At 38.1% G+C, this 25,128-nt stretch overlaps 1 protein-coding gene across 1 annotated transcript in view; it reads right to left on the bottom strand.

Annotated features, from left to right (window-relative positions):
- The window catches only part of arhgap39 (Rho GTPase activating protein 39), a 65,916-nt gene that overhangs the window by 25,834 nt on the left and 14,954 nt on the right, over positions 1 to 25,128 (bottom strand). The window contains exons 2-3 of the mRNA XM_079888025.1: positions 12,793 to 13,170; positions 3,378 to 4,539 (exon numbers count right to left, since the gene is read on the bottom strand). Of these exons, the coding sequence (XP_079744151.1) occupies positions 3,378 to 4,539; positions 12,793 to 13,170 (1,540 nt within the window). The remainder of the gene's footprint in view (positions 1 to 3,377; positions 4,540 to 12,792; positions 13,171 to 25,128) is intronic.

Here is a 25,128-nt window from a genome sequence, read left to right as displayed (position 1 = left end):
CCATTCGGCTGATATCTCTAAATAAGCTCTAACTTTAATAATGTTCGACCAAGGGAAAAAAGGCTTCTGGAGGGGTGTTTGACTCGAGGTCATGGTGCAAAGGACCCTAGGTTGAAATTACTCCGAACCATCCCTTTAATAAACACCCTGACGCTTCCGAGCTTTATAATGGCAGTGGATTGCAACCATCAGATTGAAGCTCAAAAAAGTGCATCCATCCATCATAAACGAACTCCACAAACGGCTCCGGGGGGTTAATAAAGGCCTTCTGAAGCGAAGCGATGCGTTTGTGTAAGAAAGATATTCATATTTAACACGTTACAAAGAAAAATTCTAGCTTCTGGCCAAACGGGTAATTTTCATTTTAAAGTGAACTTCTCCTTTAACAACACAATTCAACGGAACTTGCGGCCATTTGCTTTGGGAAACACAGCCCAGATCATATTTCACCCCAAATATAATTTGACAAATAAATATATTAATTGCTAAAAATATATATTTCTGTCATGACAACTTTCAGAGTGTTTGGCACGGTAAAGGCTTTGACAATGTTGATATGTTTGGTCTTGGAGGAATAGATCTGCTATGCAGCTCCTGATGTTAAATTAATGCTATATTAATGTACATTTTTAGATCTATAGTTTTTATTATGATAACTATAAATTGTATTTTTTTTTTACTACTTTGTAATTTTAGATAAAATGTAAATGTAAAAAAAAGCAGTATTTTTTCTTTTGCATTCAAGTAATGAGACTTTCAGGGGGAAATGTGTTAAATATCAATGGTCATAAAATATTAAAATAAGTTTTGATTTCCTTATGCAAAATATAATATCTTTTAGGTGTGAAATGTGAACGCTAGGAAGCGTGTATCTCCTGGAGCTGGTGTGTGTGTGTGTGTGTGTGTGTGTGTGTGTGTTTTTGAGGAGGGTGTGGACTCTGACATGATGCCTTTACATAAGCGCAACGACTCTTAAAACTGCACATGCTGAAATATTGATGTTCGTACAGCCGGGCGTGTCTGTGCGAAGAGACGTGTGCATGTTCTGCTGTACAAATGCACGTCTGCCTTCTGTGAGAGCCTGTAACCTTCCCATAAATCCCTGAAAATGGAAAAGCATCATGATTTAAACTCTGTCCGGAGAGCTAGAGTCTGAGCCGCCTTCATTTCACGTCATCGCTGCAAATGGTGTTCGGGAACGTTTGGGAAGCAGAATTGATGTAGAGAGTTTGTGTGACACCGTTTTCTACTGGTCCTACTGTCTGCCTCCATTATTATCAGCAAACAGAGCAGAACCTAAAAAAAAAATCCTTTAAGGAAACGCTCACACAGTTTAGCCTCCGAGAACCGTACATCCCAATATACACAGAACAAAGATATCACTGGTTGGGTAACGGGCGTTGAAAGGTCAGCGTCCCAATTAACCCGACTGGCAGCGTTAAACCAGCGGTTCAGGCCTGATTCGAGCAGGGTGACAGGACATTTAAATGCTCATTATATTGGGCTGAAAGAGCTCAGAGTTCAGCTCAACGCTGACACAAAACACCATCGGAGGATTCCAACTCATTAACGGCCCGAAGCGCCGATGTGTGCAAGAAAACCTTTCCTATTGCGCAATAGTAGTGCACTCTGACATCATGATACATAATCAAGCAACTTGATTTGAGTGCTATCAGTGCTATTAATTAGAAAGTGCTCTGCTTCTGAAGTTTAGAAAGGCCTATCGAATTTGAGATTCTTCTATTTGAGGTTTACCGACTTATTGGTTTAGAGTCTAATTACCTTTTCCATTAATTAAAGCAGGGATGCACAAACCTTTTTTGTCAGCAAAACTGCTTTGACCTTAAATATTCTTTGATGTCAGACAGTTAATGATCACATGACAAAATTATTATTATTATTATTTAAAAATAATAATAATATATATATATATATATATATATATATATATATATATATACTCAGCATTATATATACATATATATATATATATATATATATATATATATATTTAAATATATATATATATATATATATATATATATATATATATATATATATATATATATATATATATACAGTATATATATATATATATATATATATATACAGTATATATATATATATATATATATATATATATATATTAGGGCTGTCAAACGATTAATCACGATTAATCACATCCAAAATAAAAGTTTGTGTTTACATAATTTATGTCTGTGTACGGAGTATAATTATTTTCTATATATAAATACACACACATGCATATATATATTTAAGAAAATGTGTTATTTATATATAAAATATTTATATATAATATAAATTATATATAATATAAATATATATACACAGTATATACATGCAAATATTTCTTAAATATATACATGCATGTGTGCGTATTTATATATAGAAAATAATTATACACCGTACACACACATATATTATGTAAAAACAAACTTTTATTTTGGATGCGATTAATCGCGATTAATCGTTTAACAGCCCTAATATATATATATATATATACTGTATATATATATATATATACACACACACACACATATACATTTTTATTTATTTTTTCACACAAAAAAATGCTGAGTTGTTTCAAACCATGTTTGGGTCAAATTTGGATAAACCCAACCGTTGTTTTTTTTTACTTTTTTATTTTAAACTTTTAAAACCAACGGTTGGGTTTTTCCATATTTGACCCAAACATGGTTTGAAACAACTCAGCATTTTTTGAGTGAAGCTTTTTTTATTTTATAAAAAAAATAAAAAAAACCTGAATTAAGGCTTTTAAAGTAAGTGGACAACACGCATTGTGATGTATAATAGAAAAAATCTGCTCTCATGGGGAGGTAAAAATGCCCTTAAAAACAATCCAAGAGGGCAAGTGTCACCTGTACTTAAAAAATAATTTAATAATTTTTTTCCGATAATCTTTATCGGTCCGCCTGGAAACAAATGCTGTGACGCCAAAACCCCTGGTGGAAGAAGAAAGCTGTTGTGTTTACAACTGTGACGATGAGCGCTTACCAGGATCAACTAAACGCTGGATTTTCAAAAGTATGTGAAGTTCGCGGCTCCATAGCAGTAAACTTGCACAACAATCTTGATAGAATAATTTATTAGATGCACGCCAGTCTGTTATATTATGGACATTATACTGTCACGCCCCTAAACATGACGCAGAACAAAACGAACAGCGATTGGTTGCGTTACATGTCATTCAAACATCCTTGGCCAAGAAAAGCTGCGATTGAGTCCAGACCTTCTGCCGTCAGTCTGAAGGTCTGGCTACGTGAGACTACCAACCCGGTGCGAAAGCCCCTAATGTTTCGAGCTTCTGATGCAGTGTGCATGTATCTGTGCATTACCTGCGAGGGATGGAGGTAAGGTTCAGGTGATGCCAGGTTGGTTTGCATGGACAGACTCTTTTCTAGTAGCGCCTGAGGAAATGCCAGTCTGTCCAGGGTGGCCCGTTTCCAGTGGCTTTCCTGCTGCGCCAGCGCCTCGTCTTCGCTGAAAGCCCGAACCACCGGCCCAGGCAGCGGCAGGGGCGTCGCCCCGTCACTTTCATACCCATCTTTCCCTCCCTGATCCGAGGACACGCCCCCTCGCTGATGTAACATCTGCTGAGCCTCCCATGCCAAGCGGGCCTGAGTGATCATCGCCCCGAGACCCAATCCCATGCCGTCCCCCTCTCCTCCCGGCAAAGACGGCTTCCGGTTCTTACGTTTTCTGTTGCCACCATTGAGATCGTGACTGTGCTGTAGCGTAAAAGAGCCACCGTAAGAAAATCCCGCCGATAGGCTATTAGAACTGGTCCCGTAGCTCATCAAACGTTCAGTCGTGCGAAATCGAGGGGAGGAGCCAGATTGCTCAACATAAACTAGTTGTTTTACATATTCCCGCCCAGCGGCGCTATACTCCCGTCCACTAGAGTTATAATCCCGCCCACTTGAGCTGTAGTCACGCCCACTTGAGCTATAATCCCGCCCACTTGAACTGTAGTCACGCCCACTTGAGCTATAGTCCCGATCGCCTTGGTTAGGCGTCTTCTCGGGCGTTGAGCTGCGCTGTCTCGTCAACACAAGTTGACCGTATGGAGACGAGCTTTGCTTGGGCGAGTGATAAAGACCTGGTTTTCGTGCCGGAGATCTGTCAGAACCAAAAAAGGCGGGGTCGCAGTGCATGTCAGTGGGCGGTTCCTCATAAATAGGCGGGGACTGGTAATCCGAGGGCGGTTCCTCATATAAAGGAGGCTCGTACGCATAGCGAGGGGATGATGGCTGGGAATCGCCCGAGCATCGGCGTTGAGTGCCGCTTAACTCCGCCCTCTTCAGGAATGGAGACTGTGATGTGGGCCGGTCCTGCAGGGAAAGGGGCGGGGCTTCGGGGTCCGATGGGGCGGTGCTGGACGAGAGTCTGGATCGTGGGGAGGAACTGGAGTATCCGTTTCCCTGCGTCAGAAAACTGGGTTCCCGATCCGACACCTTGATGAGCATCCTCTCTCTGGTGCCAGTGCCCCATCGAAACCTGAACGAGAGAAAACAAGACTGTTTTAATATTGATTACAGTGGTTATCATGAAAAGTAAAGTCAAATAAAATAATTATTACATTTATTTTAAATAATTCATTTTTAATGAAATATATATTATATTAATTTTATCTATTTATCTATATCTAAATTCTATTTATTTTTATATATATTATTTTATCTTTTTAATCTTTATCTTTTTATTTTATTTTACTTTACTTTCATGATATATCCCCTTTAATAAACAGTTAATTATTTATTATTATTATTATTATTATTAAAGGGAAAATAAAAATAAGACTATTTTATAATAAATCAGATTTTCTTTACTATTTATATTTATTATTTTAATAAAATAAATGTTCTTCTTATTTTATTTTACTTTTTATAATACGGACCCTTTCTTAAAAAGTAAATCAAATCTTATTTACTATTAAACAGAAAAGAGAAAATAAGACTAATAATGAATACAAACTTCTTTACTATTTTTCAAAAGGGTCATACGTTGTAAAATTAAATCAAATAGGAACATTTATTTTGAATAAAATAAGCTTGTTTTGCTCTGTAGACGTTCTCCTAAACTTCAGACCTCAAAACTCACTTTCCAGTCCAAAAAAGTCAGTTTATTGAAGCTAAGATGCTTCGTTTATTTTCTTTATTAAGCACTTTTACACAACTGACCATTGAACAAAGTGCAGTACAATATCTAAACCACATTAATACAACCATAAAAACACAACACTAAAACCACACTTAAAATAACAGCGAAATAAACCCCTCAGTTTTACAGTTTTTTTCAATCGCTAACAAGCGCTTACCCATACTTCAGATAATTTTTCTAAACTCTTAACACAGACTCACACCTACAAAACACAATTGGCCAAATGGTTAATTGTCTTCTCAAAAACACATTTTGTTAAATATACACTAACTCTTCATTTCAAAACAGAACACATGTTTCTCTGTGCACACACTAACTTTACCAAAACACTGGAAATCTGACTCAAAATGAAATTATTCTGTCAAAGAATAACACTTGTTTTCACTTCACAAGGTACATGCAGTCAATCAAAGTACACCAGGTTTCAAAATACTGGCTATTGTTGACATTACTAAAACTGTATAGACTTTTATGTTTCAGTTTTACAGGTATCTGCATGCAAAACATGCAATCCACCGTTTTACACTAAATTTCTTGGTTGGGAACTGTATGTCCACATGTACAGTACTGTTCACATTCATAAACATTCCAGTAAAAAGCAAATCAGTTTTTATTCCTTTACTGTTTACTACAGGAGGTACAGTAGAAAAATATCCATGAAACACACAAGAGCATTCTGAACAAAAAAACAACAGCAAAAACATTACATTTTGTCCAGGTCGACGCCTTTTGGCCAGATTGAATCCTGCCTCATCTATGTATATGAATTCATGAGGGGCCTGGTTGGCCTCCAATTCCATAACTCTCAAAACAAAGTTTATGTAAATCATATCATCACTGTATACTATACTGTACTGTAACATATTACTGTGTAGGTTACCTACTTGCAAAGTGCAAAGCTTATAGAACTGGACATTGAATTGAATATACAGTACACTATATCTGGACATATTGTCGTTGTAGCTCCTTGACTCTCTCACTGATATATTGTTTTTGAACTGATATCATTGCAGAAGCAGAGGTTTTTTTAAAAAAAACTTTCATATTGTAAAATATTAGTACAATTTGAAATAACTGATTTCTTTTTAAAAATATGTATGTCATGTGTAAAATGTAATTTACAGTATTCCTGTGATGAAAAGCTGGATTTTCAGCATCATTACAGGAAGATGCATATGGACTCGAAAAGCTTGTTTCTTCATGACATTGTTCAAAAGCAACACATTTTGCTAGCAATCAAAATCACATTTTGCTAAAATCATGAAATTTACAAAAATGGTAAAAGTTTCATGTAAATGGTAAATAAATGCAGTCCATACTGTATCTAAGGTTTGGAATATTGTTTTTGCTGTTGTGGGATGTTGTGTGTTAACATTTGTAAATACTACAAAAACACTCTATAATTTTGTTGGGAGGTATAGCTTGTCTGTTAAGAAAATTTAAGCATTATGGAAATGTGTTCACTGACTGCATATTGTGTGAAAAATACAAGAAATATGTGAATGGTATGGCCACAAAAGACTGATGCTGTGCTAATTGTGTTTAGAGTTTTGAAAATGTGAACACTGGTTGGACAAACGCTTGTTAGCGACTGAAAAAAACTGTAAAACACGAACAACTTCTATACCCCATGTTAAAGATGTCTTGCTCTGAAATGATCACAAACCATTTTATTTCTCAAATGCGATGAATTTCCAAGTGAAACTCAATGAGAAAAATAAATGCAAATTAAATGGGAAATATTCCATGAGCAAGTGACTGGATGATACAAAGTGTCTATTTTACACGAGGGATTGATGATATCAGCTGAAAGAAAGTTATTTCAGTGTTTTAATGAGAATGTTAGGGTTGTTCAAATTACTAACACTAACTATGAGCAGTGATAAAAGTGATGTCTGACTTTAGATCAAGTACCACTAAAAATCTCAGTCCTTCAAAGGCCGTTTTTAAAGATCTAAATCTAAGAGGTCTGTGAGTTTAAAGCGCACAGAAAAGGCCTCTGAGCGTTAAAGAAAAAAAAGTGTGTAAAATCAATTCAGCACTTGGCCACCACGGGCCGATGAAGGCTCCCCATGACCAGACTGGATTACACAGCCAAATGTGTGTGTGTGTGTGTGTGTGTGTGTGTGTGTGTGTGTGTGTGTGTGTGTGTGTGTGTGTGTGTGTGTGTGTGTGTGTGTGTGTGTCCTTTAGCAGCCGGATTAGAACTCCGAACACAAGAAACTTATCTCTCACTCAGTCTCTCTCCCAAGCAAGAGACCCACTACAAAGTGAGCAGTGTTTTCCTTTGGATATTAATTATTCATGGATATCCGACCTTCAAATCAATTTACACATTCTATGGCTCTCTCTTCTTTCATTCCCTCGGCCTCCTCCTTCTCTGTCAGACAAAATCATTTCACGACCCTCCCTTTCTCGTCCCCGCGTTCCTCAAGGGATGAAACTATTTAAGTGCGACACTGTTTGAATAATGAATCTAAATAACAGCTTGAAGCATTACATCTGTGTCTTTCAATATTACCTTTTAATCCATTCTCTTTTTTTTTTTTCTTGTGCATGCAAATTCATAAACATCTCTCACTATTGCGCATCAAGCCATCCGGCACTAAGCGTGCAAATGCTGAGTGCAACACCGACCGCCCACTTCTCTTGGTTTCCGGAAAGAATTCAGCAGTTAAATGAAAAATCACACTGTGTTTGTGGCTTTTAAGAAGCATATTTCATTGTATGAGAACCTCAGAGCTCATGACGCATCGGGTCTGAAAGGTTTACCGGTCAAAAGCCTTGGTGAGCATAAGAGACTTCTTTTGGAAACATTTAAAAATCGATTAAAACGTATTAAAATTATTTAAAAATCTTAATTTTTCCAAACTTTTGACCAGTAGTGTATTGCTTTCTCTATTAAGTGGGATTTTCAGACTGTTGTGCTCTACTCGACATACTGTATAGTAGGGATACACGATATATCAGCCACCATATTGGTATCGGCCGATATATGTTCATTTTTAATGTTATCGTTATGGGCCTGATAAGAAAATTAGGCCAATGTATTACAGCCGATAAATAATGGATAATTGTCTTCAGCTGAGACACTTCAGATGTGCACTGTTCAACATGATGGTTTTGAATTTACATTTACATTACATTTAATCATTTAGCAAATGCTTTTATCCAAAGCGACTTACAAATGAGGAGAGCAATAGAAGCAATCAGAGCAACAAGAGTGCAACAGATCTCAGTTAGTCTAGCACAGTACACATAGCAAGGTTTTTTTTAAACAAATAGAATAGTATAGAATAGAAAAGAAAAGAAAAAGTAAGTGCTAGTATTAATTGGTCAGGTGCTGACACAAAAGATGTATCTTTAGACATTTTTTGAATTGCTTGAAATATGATTGGAATCACTTCAAAAAGGAAAATAGAGCTAATACAACATGTGCAGCGCAAGTCTGTCAAATATACTACATAAAATCATAATGAGAACATCATTATAATTGTGTGTTTGGGACATGACCTTTAATGATGAGACTTTTGTTTTTGTAATCAGGCTGTAAAAATTATATAAAACTTTGGAATTTGGATTTATCTGCCAATATATCGGTTATCGGCTTTCAAATATAAAGAATTATCGGTTATCGGTATCGACCAAAATTGTAATATCGGTGGATCTCTACTGTACAGAATATGTACTATATACTGCAGAAACAGCATGCATTGTATTGTGCACATATAGAGACAGGAAGCTGTTTATTTCTGGTCCAGTCAAGCTATCAAAACCACTTACAGCGATGATCTAACGAAACTAATAAAAACAAGAATTGTCTGACTTTAAGAGCGTCTGAAGACTGTATTGGGATGCACCGTTAAACAGGGAAACTAGCTCACATGCTCAAACTAAGTGAGATCTGACTTCCTCCGATGTCGTCTGGGTCTCAGCGATGCCTAGGGTGAAATTAAAAGGGATTCTGGGATGTTTTCACAGTTCCTCCAGGGCTCGACAGTGTGAGCGTTTCACTCGCATTTGCTCCAAATATATTTCAATATTGCTAGATAGATAGATAGATCGATAGATAGAGACAGACAGATAGACAGACAGACAGATAGATAGATAGATAGATACAGTAGATAGACAGATAGATAAATAGATAGATAGATACACTCACCTAAAGGATTATTAGGAACACCTGTTCAATTTCTCATTAATGCAATTATCTAATCAACCAATCACATGGCAGTTGCTTCAATGCATTTAGGGGTGTGGTCCTGGTCAAGACAATCTCCTGAACTCCAAACTGAATGTCAGAATGGGAAAGAAAGGTGATTTAAGCGATTTTGAGCGTGGCATGGTTGTTGGTGCCAGACGGGCCAGTCTGAGTATTTCACAATCTGCTCAGTTACTGGGATTTTCACGCACAACCATTTCTAGGGTTTACAAAGAATAGTGTGAAAAGGGAAAAACATCCAGTATGCGGCAGTCCTGTGGGCGAAAATGCCTTGTTGATGCTAGAGGTCAGAGGAGAATGGGCCGACTGATTCAAGCTGATAGAAGAGCAACTTTGACTGAAATAACCACTCGTTACAACCGAGGTATGCAGCAAAGCATTTGTGAAGCCACAACACGCACAACCTTGAGGCGGATGGGCTACAACAGCAGAAGACCCCACCGGGTACCACTCATCTCCACTACAAATAGGAAAAAGAGGCTACAATTTGCACGAGCTCACCAAAATTGGACAGTTGAAGACTGGAAAATGTTGCCTGGTCTGATGAGTCTCGATTTCTGTTGAGACATTCAGATGGTAGAGTCAGAATTTGGCGTAAACAGAATGAGAACATGGATCCATCATGCCTTGTTACCACTGTGCAGGCTGGTGGTGGTGGTGTAATGGTGTGGGGGATGTTTTCTTGGCACACTTTAGGCCCCTTAGTGCCAATTGGGCATCGTTTAAATGCCACGGCCTACCTGAGCATTGTTTCTGACCATGTCCATCCCTTTATGACCACCATGTACCCATCCTCTGATGGCTACTTCCAGCAGGATAATGCACCATGTCACAAAGCTCGAATCATTTCAAATTGGTTTCTTGAACATGACAATGAGTTCACTGTACTAAAATGGCCCCCACAGTCACCAGATCTCAACCCAATAGAGCATCTTTGGGATGTGGTGGAACGGGAGCTTCGTGCCCTGGATGTGCATCCCACAAATCTCCATCAACTGCAAGATGCTATCCTATCAATATGGGCCAACATTTCTAAAGAATGCTTTCAGCACATTGTTGAATCAATCCCACGTAGAATTAAGGCAGTTCTGAAGGCGAAAGGGGGTCAAACCAAGCGTGCCGCACAAGCCCTGAAAAGTGAAGCCAAAATGTCTCGATCGCCCCCCAGTGACTGGTCCTAATATAGGTCATAAGCCCCGCCTCCCCGTGTTATTCAATGGGACGTAAGATCAACTAAACAATTAAATTACACTTCAAATATCTTTTTTCCAAAGGTGGTTTCTTTCATTTGCTGTCGTTTTTATCACGCTGATGTAAGTTCAAGTGTCTGTTTCAAAAATAAGTTGGTTTTTAGTTAGTTACGTGATGCGGTGGTGTAACCTCATGATTGACAGCTGTGATTGACAGGTTCTCCGAGCGAAGTAGTCACTGAAGCACCAACGGACATTTTTTTCGGGATCTTCGGAGGACTGAGGAGATTGTATTTACTTTGTTTTAACAAGCCTCTTGTCGTACTGCAATCAATTTTTTAAAAAGTGTGCAGAATCCACTCTCCGTTCTGCGAGAGTGAGGGCGGAGCGCTGATTTCGCGGCTTTACTTCCTGCTCACTACTGCGCAGGTCTGGTCCCGAAATCGCTACTGCGCAGACTCAAGTTCCAATATGTCAGCACCATATCGGGACTCTGACGGCTTCAGTTCTCATCAATGGAAGAGAGCGAAGGGGCGTCGTCCATCTTTTTTTACAGTCTATGGGTCAAACACAGTATTAGTATGGTGTTCCTAATAATCCTTTAGGTGAGTGTAGATAGATAGATAGATAGATAGATAGATAGATAGATAGATAGATAGATAGATAGATAGATAGATAGATAGACAGACAGACAGAGACAGACAGACAGACAGATAGATAGACAGACAGACAGATAGATAGATAGATAGATAGATAGATACACAATATTCCTCATAACACGTCACAATATTCCTCATTATAATAATTAATACGCAGAATAAAGGGGCGGGGCCTGGTTGAGTTAGTTAGTAGTGTGTTAAACTGGCGGTTATGGTTATGGTATTCTTTATGGTTAAGGGGCGGGACATTTCCCAAACACACTCGAAGCATTCGACCAATCATAACACACTGATCCAGCCGACCAATCAGAGCACAGTGTGCTTTTCAGGAGGAGGGGCTTCATAGAGACAGGAACTAAACAGAGCGTTACTGACAGACTGGGAAGAGAGGAGCCGCAACAATGGAGAATATGGGGAAAATAATGCATGAAAAGTAGATCCTAAAAGTAGATTCTAGTAGATTCCCAAAAATAAAATCAAGACTTCGTAAAAGTGCATAATACGGCCTCTTTAAAAAAAAACAATCATCAGCAAAGTAGGCCTGCACAAATTAATAAAAAATTTTTTTATTTACAGATTACAGCTGCCACAAGTAGTTAATTGTGAGAAGTGTTGTTTACAGCAAAGTGGTAGTAGTCCCACATAGTGCTAGTTTGTAAGGGAAGTGTGCTTGAAGTGTGCTTGTCCTTTTACCTCACACACACATGCACTGAAAAATATATTTTTTTTCGCCTTTTATGTTCAAACCAGATGAAGTCAGACAATGATGGAGAGACTCAAGAAGAAGTGACAACATGTAGAAGCAACAGGACATTTCTGAATGGTTAGTTGGTGAATTTATGAAGCTGATGTGTAGTTATCTTCTAGTCATTGACTAGCATATTCTGTCTTGATAATCTATAAATCGTGTTCAGGGGGCGGGGTTTATGTAAATTTTAGGGTTGGTGATGTCACTAACCCGGGAGGAATGTGGTGTAGTCTCTACCAGCCGTTTGTTGTAGTCCTTAAAAAGCGATTTCTTTAAAAGCAAATATCTCCCTTTACTTTGAACTTTGAGCGTTGTAACTTTGCAGATGTTGTTTATGATCAAACAGCAACATTACACACTAACTAAAGTTAGAAAAGTCAAATCATAATCAACCACCCCTTTAATGCGCTCCATTTTTCATCTCACCTCTCTCTCCGGAGTATCCGAAGCTCGTGTAAAGGACTGACCGTCTTCTGAACGGGGCGGAGGAGCAGCAGCTCATTTGCATTTAAAGGGACACACGCGAAAAAGGCGCGTTTTTGCTCACACCCAAAAAGGGGCAATTTTGACAAGCTGTAATAAATAATCTGGGTGGTATTTTGAACTGGAATTTCACAGACACACTCTGGGCACACCATAGATTTATATTACATCTTGTGAAAGGGGGGGTATAATATGTCACCTTTGAACATGGGGAAAATAATGAACATTCAAGCATGAAAAACACATTATTTGATACACTTTCACTGCGCTTCATTGTTTTGGACTCACCTCTCTCCCTCCTCGGCGGTGGACGTCTTCTCCTCGTGCTCCTGAGATGAGGTGGTGCTGACGGCGCTGCGGGCCGGGCTGCTGTCGGCGCTGGTCGTGGTCGCGGGCGGAGCCATGTTGGTGTTCTGCTTCAGCGTCTGAAGCTTAGCGAGCGGGATGATGTCACAGCTCTGTGGGCGGTGCCAAACGGTGCACTGGGTAGAAGCGTTATAGTAGTAGAATCGGGACGTTTTGGAGTCGAAGAGCTCCCACCACTGGTCCTGTCCGCTGCGCTTGATCCGCACGCCCGGCGGGGCGTCCCAAACACACTCGCCCGTCAGCAGGTTAGCGTACATGCGCTCCCGGGTGCGCGGCTCGATGATCTCCACCCATTCCAACCTAAACACACACACAGAAACATGCTCTATGCTGAATTAATGATCATTTATTTATAATGAATTAATGGATGGCATTAATAATAAAAACAACTCCAGACATATTTTTACCACAAAACCAAAGAGGAAATATATATGTGTGTGTGTGTGTGAATATACACATAATATAATTAATATAAAACGTTTTTTTTTTTTTTGCTACGTGAGTAATATTCCAGTTACAGTACAGTAATATTTAAATATAATGTGTTACAGTGTTTAAACTTTAATTGTCATTACAAAACATCATAACGGTTCTTTATGCATACTCTTTCATTCAAAAATAAATAAATAAATACAAAAATATAATTGGGTTTTGGGGTTAAATCTGTTTTGTGAGATGCACCTGCAGAAGGAGAAAGCCATGATGTCAGAGAGAGGACAGTCATACAGGATTACAGTCATATAGAGTCATCATGATTTATCATACGAGTCACGAATCACGTTCAGCATCATCAGTATGTGTGTGTGTGTGTGTGTGTGTGTCTGTGAGTGTGTGGATATGTGTGTGTGTGTGTCTGTGAGAGTGTGTCTGTGTGGATGTGTGTGTGTGTGTGTGTGTGATTGTGTCTGTGTGGATGTGTGTGTATGTCTGTGAGTGTGTGAATATGTGGATGTGTGTGTGTGTGTGTGTGTGTGTGTGTGTGTGTGTGTGTGTGTGTGTCTGTCTGTCTGTGAGAGTGTGTCTGTGTGGATGTGTGGACGTGTGTGTGTGTGTGTGTGTGTGTGTGTGTGTGTGTGTGTGTGTGTCTGTGAGAGTGTGTCTATGTGGATGTGTGTGTAGCTGGTAACGATGTTAGTCTGTTTGTACAGTGTGTGATATACAACATAAGCAGCAAACCACAACTGGCAGTAAGATGCTTGTTTCCCAAGATCGCTTCATCTGTTTACATGGTTCATAATTTATAAGTCTGAATAAAAATTGGAATAAAATCTTAAAACTTAAATGTAAAAACTAAAAATATTTTGAGGTCTACATGTTCAAAAGCTGAAACGAAAACATTTCCTCCCTCAAGCCTGTGTGTTTATCTGTGTTCAGATTTTATTTTCACTGTGTGTGTGTGTGTGTGTGAGAGTGTGTGTGTGTGTGTGTGTGTGTGTGTGTGTGTGTGTGTGTGTGTGATAATCAGCTCCGTTAATCCTATAGTAAATTTCTTCTGATCCTATAATCAAATCTAATCTGTCCTGATCCAGGATAACCTGATCGTTCAAATCCTGCTGAAAGCATTTTTGGGAAGCTGGTCAGAGGGGATTCTGGGTAATTTGATCTGTCTGGATCTTCCATCTGAATGTGCTGAAGCATATGATCAGATTCCACTCCTCAGGATTTCAATATGTTCACCTAATGGATCTTCACAAAACTGTGTTATTCAGGAGGTGCTTCGGTGTCTATTCTTAAGAGAAGTGCTCGAGCCTCGAGATCACGGTTACGTTCGGCTGATGGGAATGCAGTTCTAGATTTACTGTACAGTGACTGATGAAACAGGGTCTCAGGCGCTGTTGCTATTATACCGGCGGGATAAATGACTCTTGCGCCCGACGCAAATCTAAAATGTGTTGGTCTGAAGTCGCTTCATTACTCATAGGTGTGGTTTGGGCGTAACGTGAAATAAACCAATCAGAGCGTCATCTCACATTCCCTTTAAGAGCAGGCTATTATAACGGCGGATTTGCCAGGAGCGGTTCACAGCCGAGGAGACCGACGTTCTCGTCAGGGCCGTAAAACACAGAGAAGTGACATTGGGGATGGAGAAACACACCCAAATTAGCTTCGCTTAAACAGGCGTATAATAATTTGGGTAAATGTGTAAGCTAGATTTATGCCTATTTTTCACATCTTCATGGACACAAAAATGATTTCCCTCGTGTGGTAATATTTTTACTTGTAATAATGAATGGTTTGCAAAAATGGAACTGCTGCGTGTGTGTGTAGATGAGCGAAGCAAAATGTGTGTGCGTTGTGCACACGCTACATTATGGCCAAGCATGTGCCATTAAAATAGCATCTGAATAACATGCACAACGCGGCACTGACTTTAGACGAGGTTTCTCCTGGTCAGTGGCGGGATTGTTTTCTGAAACTGCAAAATAGCACCAGGGAACGTTTGCGCCAGAACACGCCTCCTCTTTTCCCTGAACCGCCCCCGGGAGTGCAAGTTCATTCCCTAATTTACCGACGTGTGTCTGTGGAGGGAAAAGTCCGCTGTGCGCGGGTGCAAAATAGGAATGACACATGCGTCGGTGAACAAAGTCAATTGCGCTGGGTGCAAGATAGGGCCCAAAAAGTGAAATGAACAAAAGTGAATAAGCCTAAAGCTGAAGGAAATGCAGATCCACTCCTGTACAGTAGAGGGCGCCGCTCAAACAAACCTTTCTCACAGAAGAATAGGACGCAGGAGAAGTAAAATCAACACTCTTACTTCAGAAATAAAAACAACAAAATGAAACACAAATGTGATGTTTATTTAAAGTCATGTTTGCGTATTTGTATGGTTAAATTGGATTATCGAAGGCCAGCAGCAAAGACATTGGTTAATAAACTGAAATTAAATACATAAAGTATATTTGTGTTATATAACATTATTGCTTGTTCCGAGTTTGCATTTCACTGTTTTTATTCATTGTGAGGGATACTGAATCTGTTTTTTGTGCAAGTGAGATGAGTAATCCTCACATTTAGTCTAGAACTATAATAATAACCATCATGTTTCCACACAACGCCTCTGCATTTACTCATGATTTCTCTTAACAAGAGGACAGGAGCTGTCAGTCAATAAATGGGGAAACTATGGGTTAACTTGCATTACTTATTTTGAGTCAGATATGTTGTTGTAAATTTAAAAGTAATTTTAGTTTACTAGTTACTTAAAAAAGAAATCTGATTATGTAACTGCATTACTTGTAAGATACATGTTTTAACAGTTAATTTAGTTCAGTTATCATCCCAGAAATACACTAAGGTTCATAAGCTTGGGTTAGTACGATCTTTTAACTTTTTTTGAAAGAAATGAATACTTTTATTCAGCAAAGATGTATTAAATTCATTAAAAGAGACAGTAAAGACATTTATAATGTTATAAAAGATACAAGTAAATGCTGCTCTTTTGAACTTTCTATTCATCAAAGAATCCTGAAAAATAAAATGAATCACTGTTTCCACAAAAATTGGACTCTTTTCAACACTGATAATAATCATAAAAGTTTCTCGAGCATCAGATTATCATATTAGAGTGATTTCTGAAGGATCATGTGACACTGAAGACTGGAGTAATGATGCTGAAAATTCAGCTTTGATCACAGGAATAAATTACACTTTACTATATTCACATAGAAAACAGCTATTTTAAATGGTAATAATATTTCACAATATTTTTACTGTATTTTTGATAAAATATGCAGCCTTGATGAGCAGAAGAGACTTCTCACAAACCCCAGTCTATTGAACAGTAGTGTTTGCATTTTTAATAAATTTTTGGTGTTTAAGTTTTCTAATGTCGGACAGTTCAATGAACTAATAAAGAAAGAGATGTTGAACATGATCTCATTCATCAGTGGAAATTTAAAGCACATTGCATTGTGGGACACATTGGCTATAAAAAAAAATAATAATCTTGTTTTCCTAATTTTTTTTCTTGTTTTCAGCATTAACTCGCTTTATTTTGCTTCTCAAGTAAATATATCTTGATTTAAGAAAAGAAAAATACTGAGGAAGACGTTTTTGCCGTGCAGAGATTATTGAAAGGTAACATTAGTGATTGTTTAAACCCTCTCAGCGTAATGGTTTGATGACTGTGATCTTACGGGTGGAGTGGAACAGATGCACTGCTATTGATTGAAGGCTTTCTGCTGCAGTGCCGTTAACAACCGCAATTACTGAGCGCTTCACAAAGACGCCCTTTACACGGCGCCACTCATCATGCAGTGGGATTTAAGGCTGTCAATCAAACACGCTGCTGTCATTCACCGAGCGGTCAAGACGACCACAAAAAGCAGCAGGTGAAATCCCAGAGCCGGTGTAAATAATGCAGAACTACAACTCAGACAAATAACACACAATTATTAAGATCATAACTGTGCCGTATGATTACACTTATTTCAACAGAGCGTAAAAATACTGTTTTGCATTCTCAAAAATGACTCGAACGCTTTGTCCTTCAGTCCAGATGCAGGTGCATCAGTGTATTGCTGAGACACACTTGCAAAAAATGATGTTCTTCCTCAGTATTTTTGTCTTGTTTTTCAGTTCAAGCACCTAAAAATTCTTAAATCAACATACATTTGCAGACATCAACATTTATTTGAGATATTTAAGTCTTGTTGCCTGAGAAAATTTATCAAAATTAAGTGAGCCAAAAAAAAAAAAAATCTGCTGATAGGGTCAGAAAAATAAACTTAATCCAAAGGGGGCAAAAGATTATTTTTCTTACCCAATTGGCCAATATATTTTAAGCATAAAATCACTAATACAGATAAAAGCTGATACTGATTTTTGGCCGATACATCATTGCATCTCTACTTAATATCTTAATTCATTTTCCTTCTCAAGTAAATGCATTTTGATTTAAGAATGTTTTTTTGATATTTGTACTGGAAAACTACACAAAAATACTGAGGAAGAACACTATGGTTTTTTTTTTTTTTTGCAGTGCAGAAGGTCAAAGGTCACATGGTGACCATCTTCTCATCAGTCTATTAACCTCTACAGCTCCTTTATATCTATTTTCCAGTCTACGACCTGCCCTTTACCTCTCTCACCGATTCTATCGAGATATCCTCACCTGTCCTTCATCATGCAGATAAACCAGGGCACAGGGATTTGACGAAAACGCTCCGCAAATGACAATGAGAGTTCATCTGATAACAGGAGAAAGAGTTAAACACGGACTTGTGACTTCAGGCTTCTACAGAATCAGAACTTCAGAGCCTTGTGGCAAACCTTGAAAGGCTTATACAGTATAGATAAAAATCAATTTCTCTGTGTATGTGATACAAGGGATTTTTACTTCTCTGCAACACGACTGTTGTTCTTTACAGAAAAAGAGAGAAAGAACAGGCAGAAAAGGAAACAGAGAGCGAGAGAGAGAGAGAGAGAGAGAGAGATCCTCAGTGAAGTGAGACGGATGCTCGTATTAGACCCATAATTCTCCATGTTCTTCACTAACACGCATCACCTTGGCCACAAACCTCATTTTAAAGACTGCACACTGTTATTAATGGTGTTCGCTCGAGTCAAGCATCAGCTCATACTCATGGTTATGGATTTGAACTGACTGCTCAGACTGAGCAATGCTTGTGCTATACAGACATGAATGGCATTTGTGAGCAACCACCTAATAATGCCCTAGAAACTACCCAGAAATCACTACTAACTGCATAGCAACGCCCTAGCAACAATCTAGAATATCCTAGAAACCATACAGCAATGTTGTAGCAAACACACAGTAATCCCTAGTAACCACCTAGCAATGCCTTAGCATCCACCCCAGAATATCCTAGTGACAACATAGCAACATCCAAGCAACCACCCAAAATACCCCAGGAACTGCATAGCAACACCCTAGCAACCACCCAGAATTCCCTAGTAACATTAAAGCAACATCCAATCACCCACCCAGAAATCCCTAGTAACTGCATAGCAACATCCTAGCAACCACCCGGAATATACTAGAAACAAATTACATAGCAACATCCTAGCAACCACCCAGAATTCCCTATAGTAACCTAAAAGCAGCATCCAAGCACCCACCCAGAAATCCCTAGTAACTGCATAGGAACATATTAGCACCAACCCAGAACACTTTAGTAACTGCATAGCAACACCCTAGCAACCACCCAGAATTCCCTAGAGTAACCTCAAAGCACCCACCCAGAAATCCCTAGTAACTGCATAGCAACATCCTAGTAACAATCTAGAATATCATAGAAACCATACAGAAAGTAGTAACCACCCAATAATAGCAGCGCCCTAGAACCACGTTAAAACATTCTAGCAGCCATCTGGATTATTTTACCAACCTATTACCTCATAAAAAACAACCAGAAATCAAAGTCCTAGAAACCCAGAATACCTTAGTGACCACATAGCAACACCATAGAAACTAATCAGAATTCCCAAGTAACAACGTGGCAACATTCTAGCAACCACCCAGATCTCTCTAGCAACTGCATAGCAAACCACTTTCACAAGTAACATTGTAGCAACGCCCTAGAAACGACCCAGAATTCCCTAGTAACCTTGCAGCAATGCCTTAGCAACGACCCAGATTCCCTTGTAACTGTATAGCAACATTCTAGCACCCAGCCAGAATACCTTGGTAACTGCATAGTAACACCCTAGAAACTACCCAGAATTCATTAGTAACCGCATAGCAACACCCTAGAAACTACCAAGAATTCACTAGTAACCTCATAGCAACGACTCCTTGTAACTGCATAGCAACATTCTAGCAAGCAGCGACCCAGAATATCCTAGAAACCATACAGCAACATTGTAGCAACCACCCAGTAATCCCTAGTAAACACATAGGAACATCCTAGCAACCACCCAGAATATAAGTGCCGCATAGCAATGGCCTATAGCAGCCAGCACCCATATTTTCTTTGGAAAAAATTGTGACGTAACTATCTGTAACGGTTTACATGAAGTAAACAACACCCATGAGACTGTTTCTCTGCAAAAGCACAATTTAGATTTAACTTTACAATGCAAATGACAAACATTTTTCCTGAATAATTCATCTAAGTGCTTTAGCAAAAATCCAAGCTGCACATTTCTCTTTTGAGCGCGACGCATGGTGTTTCTGTGAAGGTGTTTTCCATTTATGTTCAGCCAAAGGTGAAAAAGACAGGATGAAAGAGAAGCGGATGACAGAGGAAGAGAGAGATGAGTCAATCAGGCCTGTCGCCGTAAAAGTCAATTAGTAGAACGGACACTGACATCTAATTTCAAACAGAATTAATGGAGCGATGGCTGTCTCCAACTCATGAAGTAAAATCTATTTATAGATCGAGATCAAAGAGAATCCAGTGGGGTCAGAGCGACTTAAGACATTTTGCACAAATAGGTTACAAAATACAGGCAAAATTATTTAACAAATAATAGTTTACAGAAAAGGGTTCAGAAAGGAGGTGCTAATAACCCTGGAGATTCTGTTCACCCACATCAGGACGTCAAATCTGGGATTCAACTGAATAAAACAAAATATTACGCTAAAAATGTCGTGTAGAATTTACAATTTTCACTCCAAAATAAACAGCAAGTATATAACACATTGAATTTTGACATTTTGAAATAATAATAATAATCTGATAATCTTTGTTTTAACAACAACTAAAAAAAACATTTTTTTTACAGTGTAGCTTATTGATAAACTTGCAAATGAAGGAATATATATATATATATATATATATATATATATATATATATATATATATATATATATATATATATAAACAATAACTTTGGTATAGACATGTCTATTTAGTTTAATTTAAATCATTGTATAGCTTTTAATCAAATTATTATTACTATCTTGTGCATGTTTGAAACTATTTATTTTAAAAATGTGCATTTAAGACTGAAATATTATTTTCTTGTAAAATGTACTCCAGTAATCTTTGTTTTAACAACTCTAAAAATATTTTTTTACAGTGTAGTTTGTGCTTATTGATAAAATGATATTGTCTCTAAATTAAAGGATATATATATATATATATATATATATATATATATATATATACAACATAAAACAATAACTTTGCTATAGACGTGTATTTAGTTTAATTTAATTAATTTTATAACCTTTAATTTAATTATTATTATGAAAAATCATTGTTTACAGTGTAGTTTATGCTTATTGATAAACTTGCAAATTAAAGAAAACATATGCAAAAAACAATAACTTTGCTATTGATGTGTAACGTGTATTTAATTTAATTAATTTTATAACTTTGAATTAAATTATTATTATTACTATAATCTTGTGCATGTTTAAAAATATATTTAAAATAAATACATTTTTCTACAAGTACATAAAAAAAACCCCGCATTAACAAGGTCAAATTGTGAATTATGTGTTGTTGTGGCTGGACCGTTTCTCTCAGCTCTTTTCCACAGACATAATCTGACGCCTCGACCTACCGATCATCATTTATCCTAATAAAACCACATCTATTCGCTCCTCTGGATCTCGCAGCGCCTCAGATTCATCAGATATATGTGTCGCAGTAGCTCTGCATTCATCCTGACCTTCACACAAGCTGAGAAACCTGGAGAAAACTGTGTGTGTGACTGCAGTGAACACACTGAATCTGCATCACGACCGCTAAGGGTTTTTCAGAGGCTGGTGGAGATATCTGGTAAAACAAGGGGGTTGATGGTTAATACAGTGCACAAGCAGTCCATCTGAAAATAAACCACAGCAGGCTCATCAGACTGGGACTTGGGTCACTTCTTTAGGGGTTTGTTATCCAATAATGACTGGCTGACTGTGTGCATATAATATTTAATGTTATTATCAGGATCAGCCAGAAGTTTTACTTGAATTTCGAGCAAAATACATGTTTTTAGTTTAGTTTCATTTAGTTTCAGCAAATTCTATCTCTTTTGTATAAATAAAATGTTTCACAAATACATAATGTATACACATTTTCATTTAAAGAAGCTCTATGTAGAATTCAGAAACCCGTGTTATAGCGACACCGGTGGCCGTTAGGTGAACTGCAGCAGCACTTATTGCTGACGTACAAGAGACTGAACGTGACCCCGATAATTTCACAGCGAAGGTCTTTTTCATTCTTTGCTTAGAAAAAAAACTAATTTTAAATGAATTATTATTAATTTAACAGTTAAAGGTTGTATCAGCGATTTCAGGTCCAAACATAAATGATCACATTCATTTAATCTTTCCTAACGATCTGCTAGCTGCCCGCCCCATAAGCAAGCCGTCATAGGCAGTCGTGCACGAGCGCAAAACCTCACAACACCCACCCCTGTCCGTGATTGGTTGGAACACTATTTATTTTGGTTTTGAGTGGTTGGTGAAACCAATTGTTTTGTGTGCAGATCTCAGAGCCTAGGCTGCCTACAGAGACACGTTTTTTTGACGGCCTGCTTATGGGGCGGGCAGCTAGCGGATCCTTAAGAAAGATTAGATGAAAGTGATCATTTATGTTTGGGCCTGAAATCGCTGATACAACCTTTAAAGGCAGCAGCTATATGGTGTAATATAAGGGAATGAATTGGGGGTGGGAGCAAATGAGTTCTACTTCTTTCTAAGTATTATATGTGTAAATAATGTATGTGGATATGTGTATCACAATTGTAATGTGTATCTATGTGTGTATGTGTATTTAGGTATATGTACATTCACATATTGATGTGTATATGTATGTGTATAGTTATTTGTAATGTATATGTATAGATATGTATATATATATATGGGAGATAAACTGTTAAATTTTGTGTATATTGTTGTTGTGTAATGTATATTGTGTTAGTATATATATATATATTCTTTTTTTTGCTCGAAATAAACTTTAATCTAATCAAATCAAAAAAGTTTGAAATAATGCAGCGATACTGTTAACGAACATCCAGACGCAATAGGATTGAAAATAATCCAAGATATTTGAAATGAACAAAGACATTTGCTTTACTGTTTTCCAACCCCTCTTTCCACAAGGACCATTTGGAGTTCCTAAAGGCTCAGAGGGGCTGATAGTGATCAAGGCCTGTAGGACAAGATGTGGGAACTTGGCACACCTTTAGTACAATGGGGGAAGTTGTAATTATCTGATTGGTCCGTTTGAACGTCTCACATTTGGGTTTTAGTCACATGGTCAGGGAAAGGATACAACAAGATTGACCATAACCATATTTTGTCATTAAACCTTTTCAAATACAAATAATGTGCTAACTAGTTTTGATTTGGTATTGACTTTGAAGTGCTAACTATTGCAATACAATATCGTCACTCTCTATAGCAACGCTCTCCCACATATTAAGCTATTGTAACTGTGATTATTTCCGTTGTTGGTTATAGACCAGAAATGTACAGTTTTCTGCCATCTTGCTAATAACGTTTCTTCAGTCATTCAGCAGTCTTGCAGACTGAACCCCTGCGATCCACCCTTACAATGCCGTCCACTGCTGAGAGCCACGTTTATATCAATATGTAAATATGTTCTGCGAGATTTCCTTTCAATAACAGAATAAACACAACAGCGTTGAGAAACAGCAGTTCAGAAAGCATCTGATCATAGCGATGTGTATGTTTGCATCAGTTCTGCGATTCACCGGCATCATGTCGACAGAGGAAGTTATTAAAATTACTCTGTTATGATAGTTTGATTATAAAGTATAATTATATACTATATAGATGTTACAGTACAGAACGCCTCTTTCGGCATAGTCCTGAACATTGCATAAGCATTAGTTTCATGTGTCACTGAACGGAAAACAGGCTTTTATGGACAAAATATTTTGGTGCTGATGTGTGAATTTATGGTAAGAATGTAAATATTAATGTGTCTTTTAATGGTAAAAAAACAGAACGTCGTTGCTTGTGTGTACAGCATATATGTGTACGTCCATGTAATCCACGGTAATTTGCTGGGATTTTTGTGTGAAAGGGGCTATTGATCATGTGAATCTTGGTACAAACAATATTAAAGCATCGATGCACAAGATGAACATGATCATTAAATGTTATAGTTGTACTGAATAAGAAAGGAAATGAATCAGCAATTTATCAGCCATCGGGAGACCCAGCATCAGTATCAGCTATTGAAAAACACACACTGATTGAAAACTAGAATGACAGTAAAGTAAAAAGGGAAAAGTGCATCGCGGTGTCTCAGCTGTAAGAGTGTCTGCAGACTAAACAAGCTGAACTCAGAATAGCTGATAAAAACGAGCCTCCCTTCAGGACTTTGGGTGTTTATCGAGCCGTAGTGAATCTCTCCTGTCACTCGGCGCTGCAGCCGTCACACAGATAATGTGTGTGTGTGTGTGTGGGGGGGATTACTTGAAAGTCAATCAGTAATCCCACGGGATGCAGTGAGAAGTAATTAATGCGCACATTTCCAGAAAGTTTTGTTACAGTATTCTAACAAGCTGGCCTCTGTCAGGCTGCGTCAAATCTCAGAGGACGAGATTATTTGGGATTCGTAAAAGCAAAGTCATGAGAGAACGAGATCAGCTGATTTCAGTCAGTGCTAAAAGTTTGCTATATAGTTAATATTACACAATAGACCACAATGTCTAGGTGACATCAGAGGAGACAAAAATGATAGCCTGGGAAAACCCAGACAAACTTCCGGCAAATTTAGATTTGCTGTGCAAGTAGTCTGGCAAAGAGCCCATTCAAGCCCATTTCTAATCCGTCCAAATCGCGGCACCAATCAGAAACGTTGAGGCGGGCTTTACACGATGACGATCGCTCTGATTGGTTTTAGGTCTATCCAATTGCGCCCAGAGGCATTTGAGCGACGTCCATTCAACTTTTAAATGCATTATTATATTCAAATTGCAAACACATGAGGACAGTCTCCATGAAAGACCCACTGGCAGATGAACGTGCTACTACATTTCTCTCCGAAACGGTAGGAAATTAAATTAGATTTAATAGAGGATTTTAACTGTGACAAGATGATTGACAGGGCAGTTTACGTGACAGGATGCACGCGACAGATCCGTCCGATAAAGATGACGAAGTAGTATCTCCCAAAGCTTGCCTACTTTTTTTGCTACACACTCAAAAGTAAATACCTTTTCTTCACTTAAAGAGTACATACTTTTATGGCGTAGTGTAACTTAGGCGAATTGGGACGCAGCATATGGCTTTACACGATGACGATCGCTCTGATTGGTTTTAGGTCTATCCAACTGCGCCCAGAGGCATTTGAGCGACGTCCGTTGGTG

The sequence above is a fragment of the Squalius cephalus genome (genome assembly GCF_949319135.1).
Source record: "Squalius cephalus genome assembly, chromosome: 12".
Lineage (NCBI taxonomy): Eukaryota > Metazoa > Chordata > Actinopteri > Cypriniformes > Leuciscidae > Squalius > Squalius cephalus.
The sequence above is the reverse complement of the archived record's forward strand: the minus strand, read 5'-3'. Positions and strand labels throughout refer to the sequence as shown.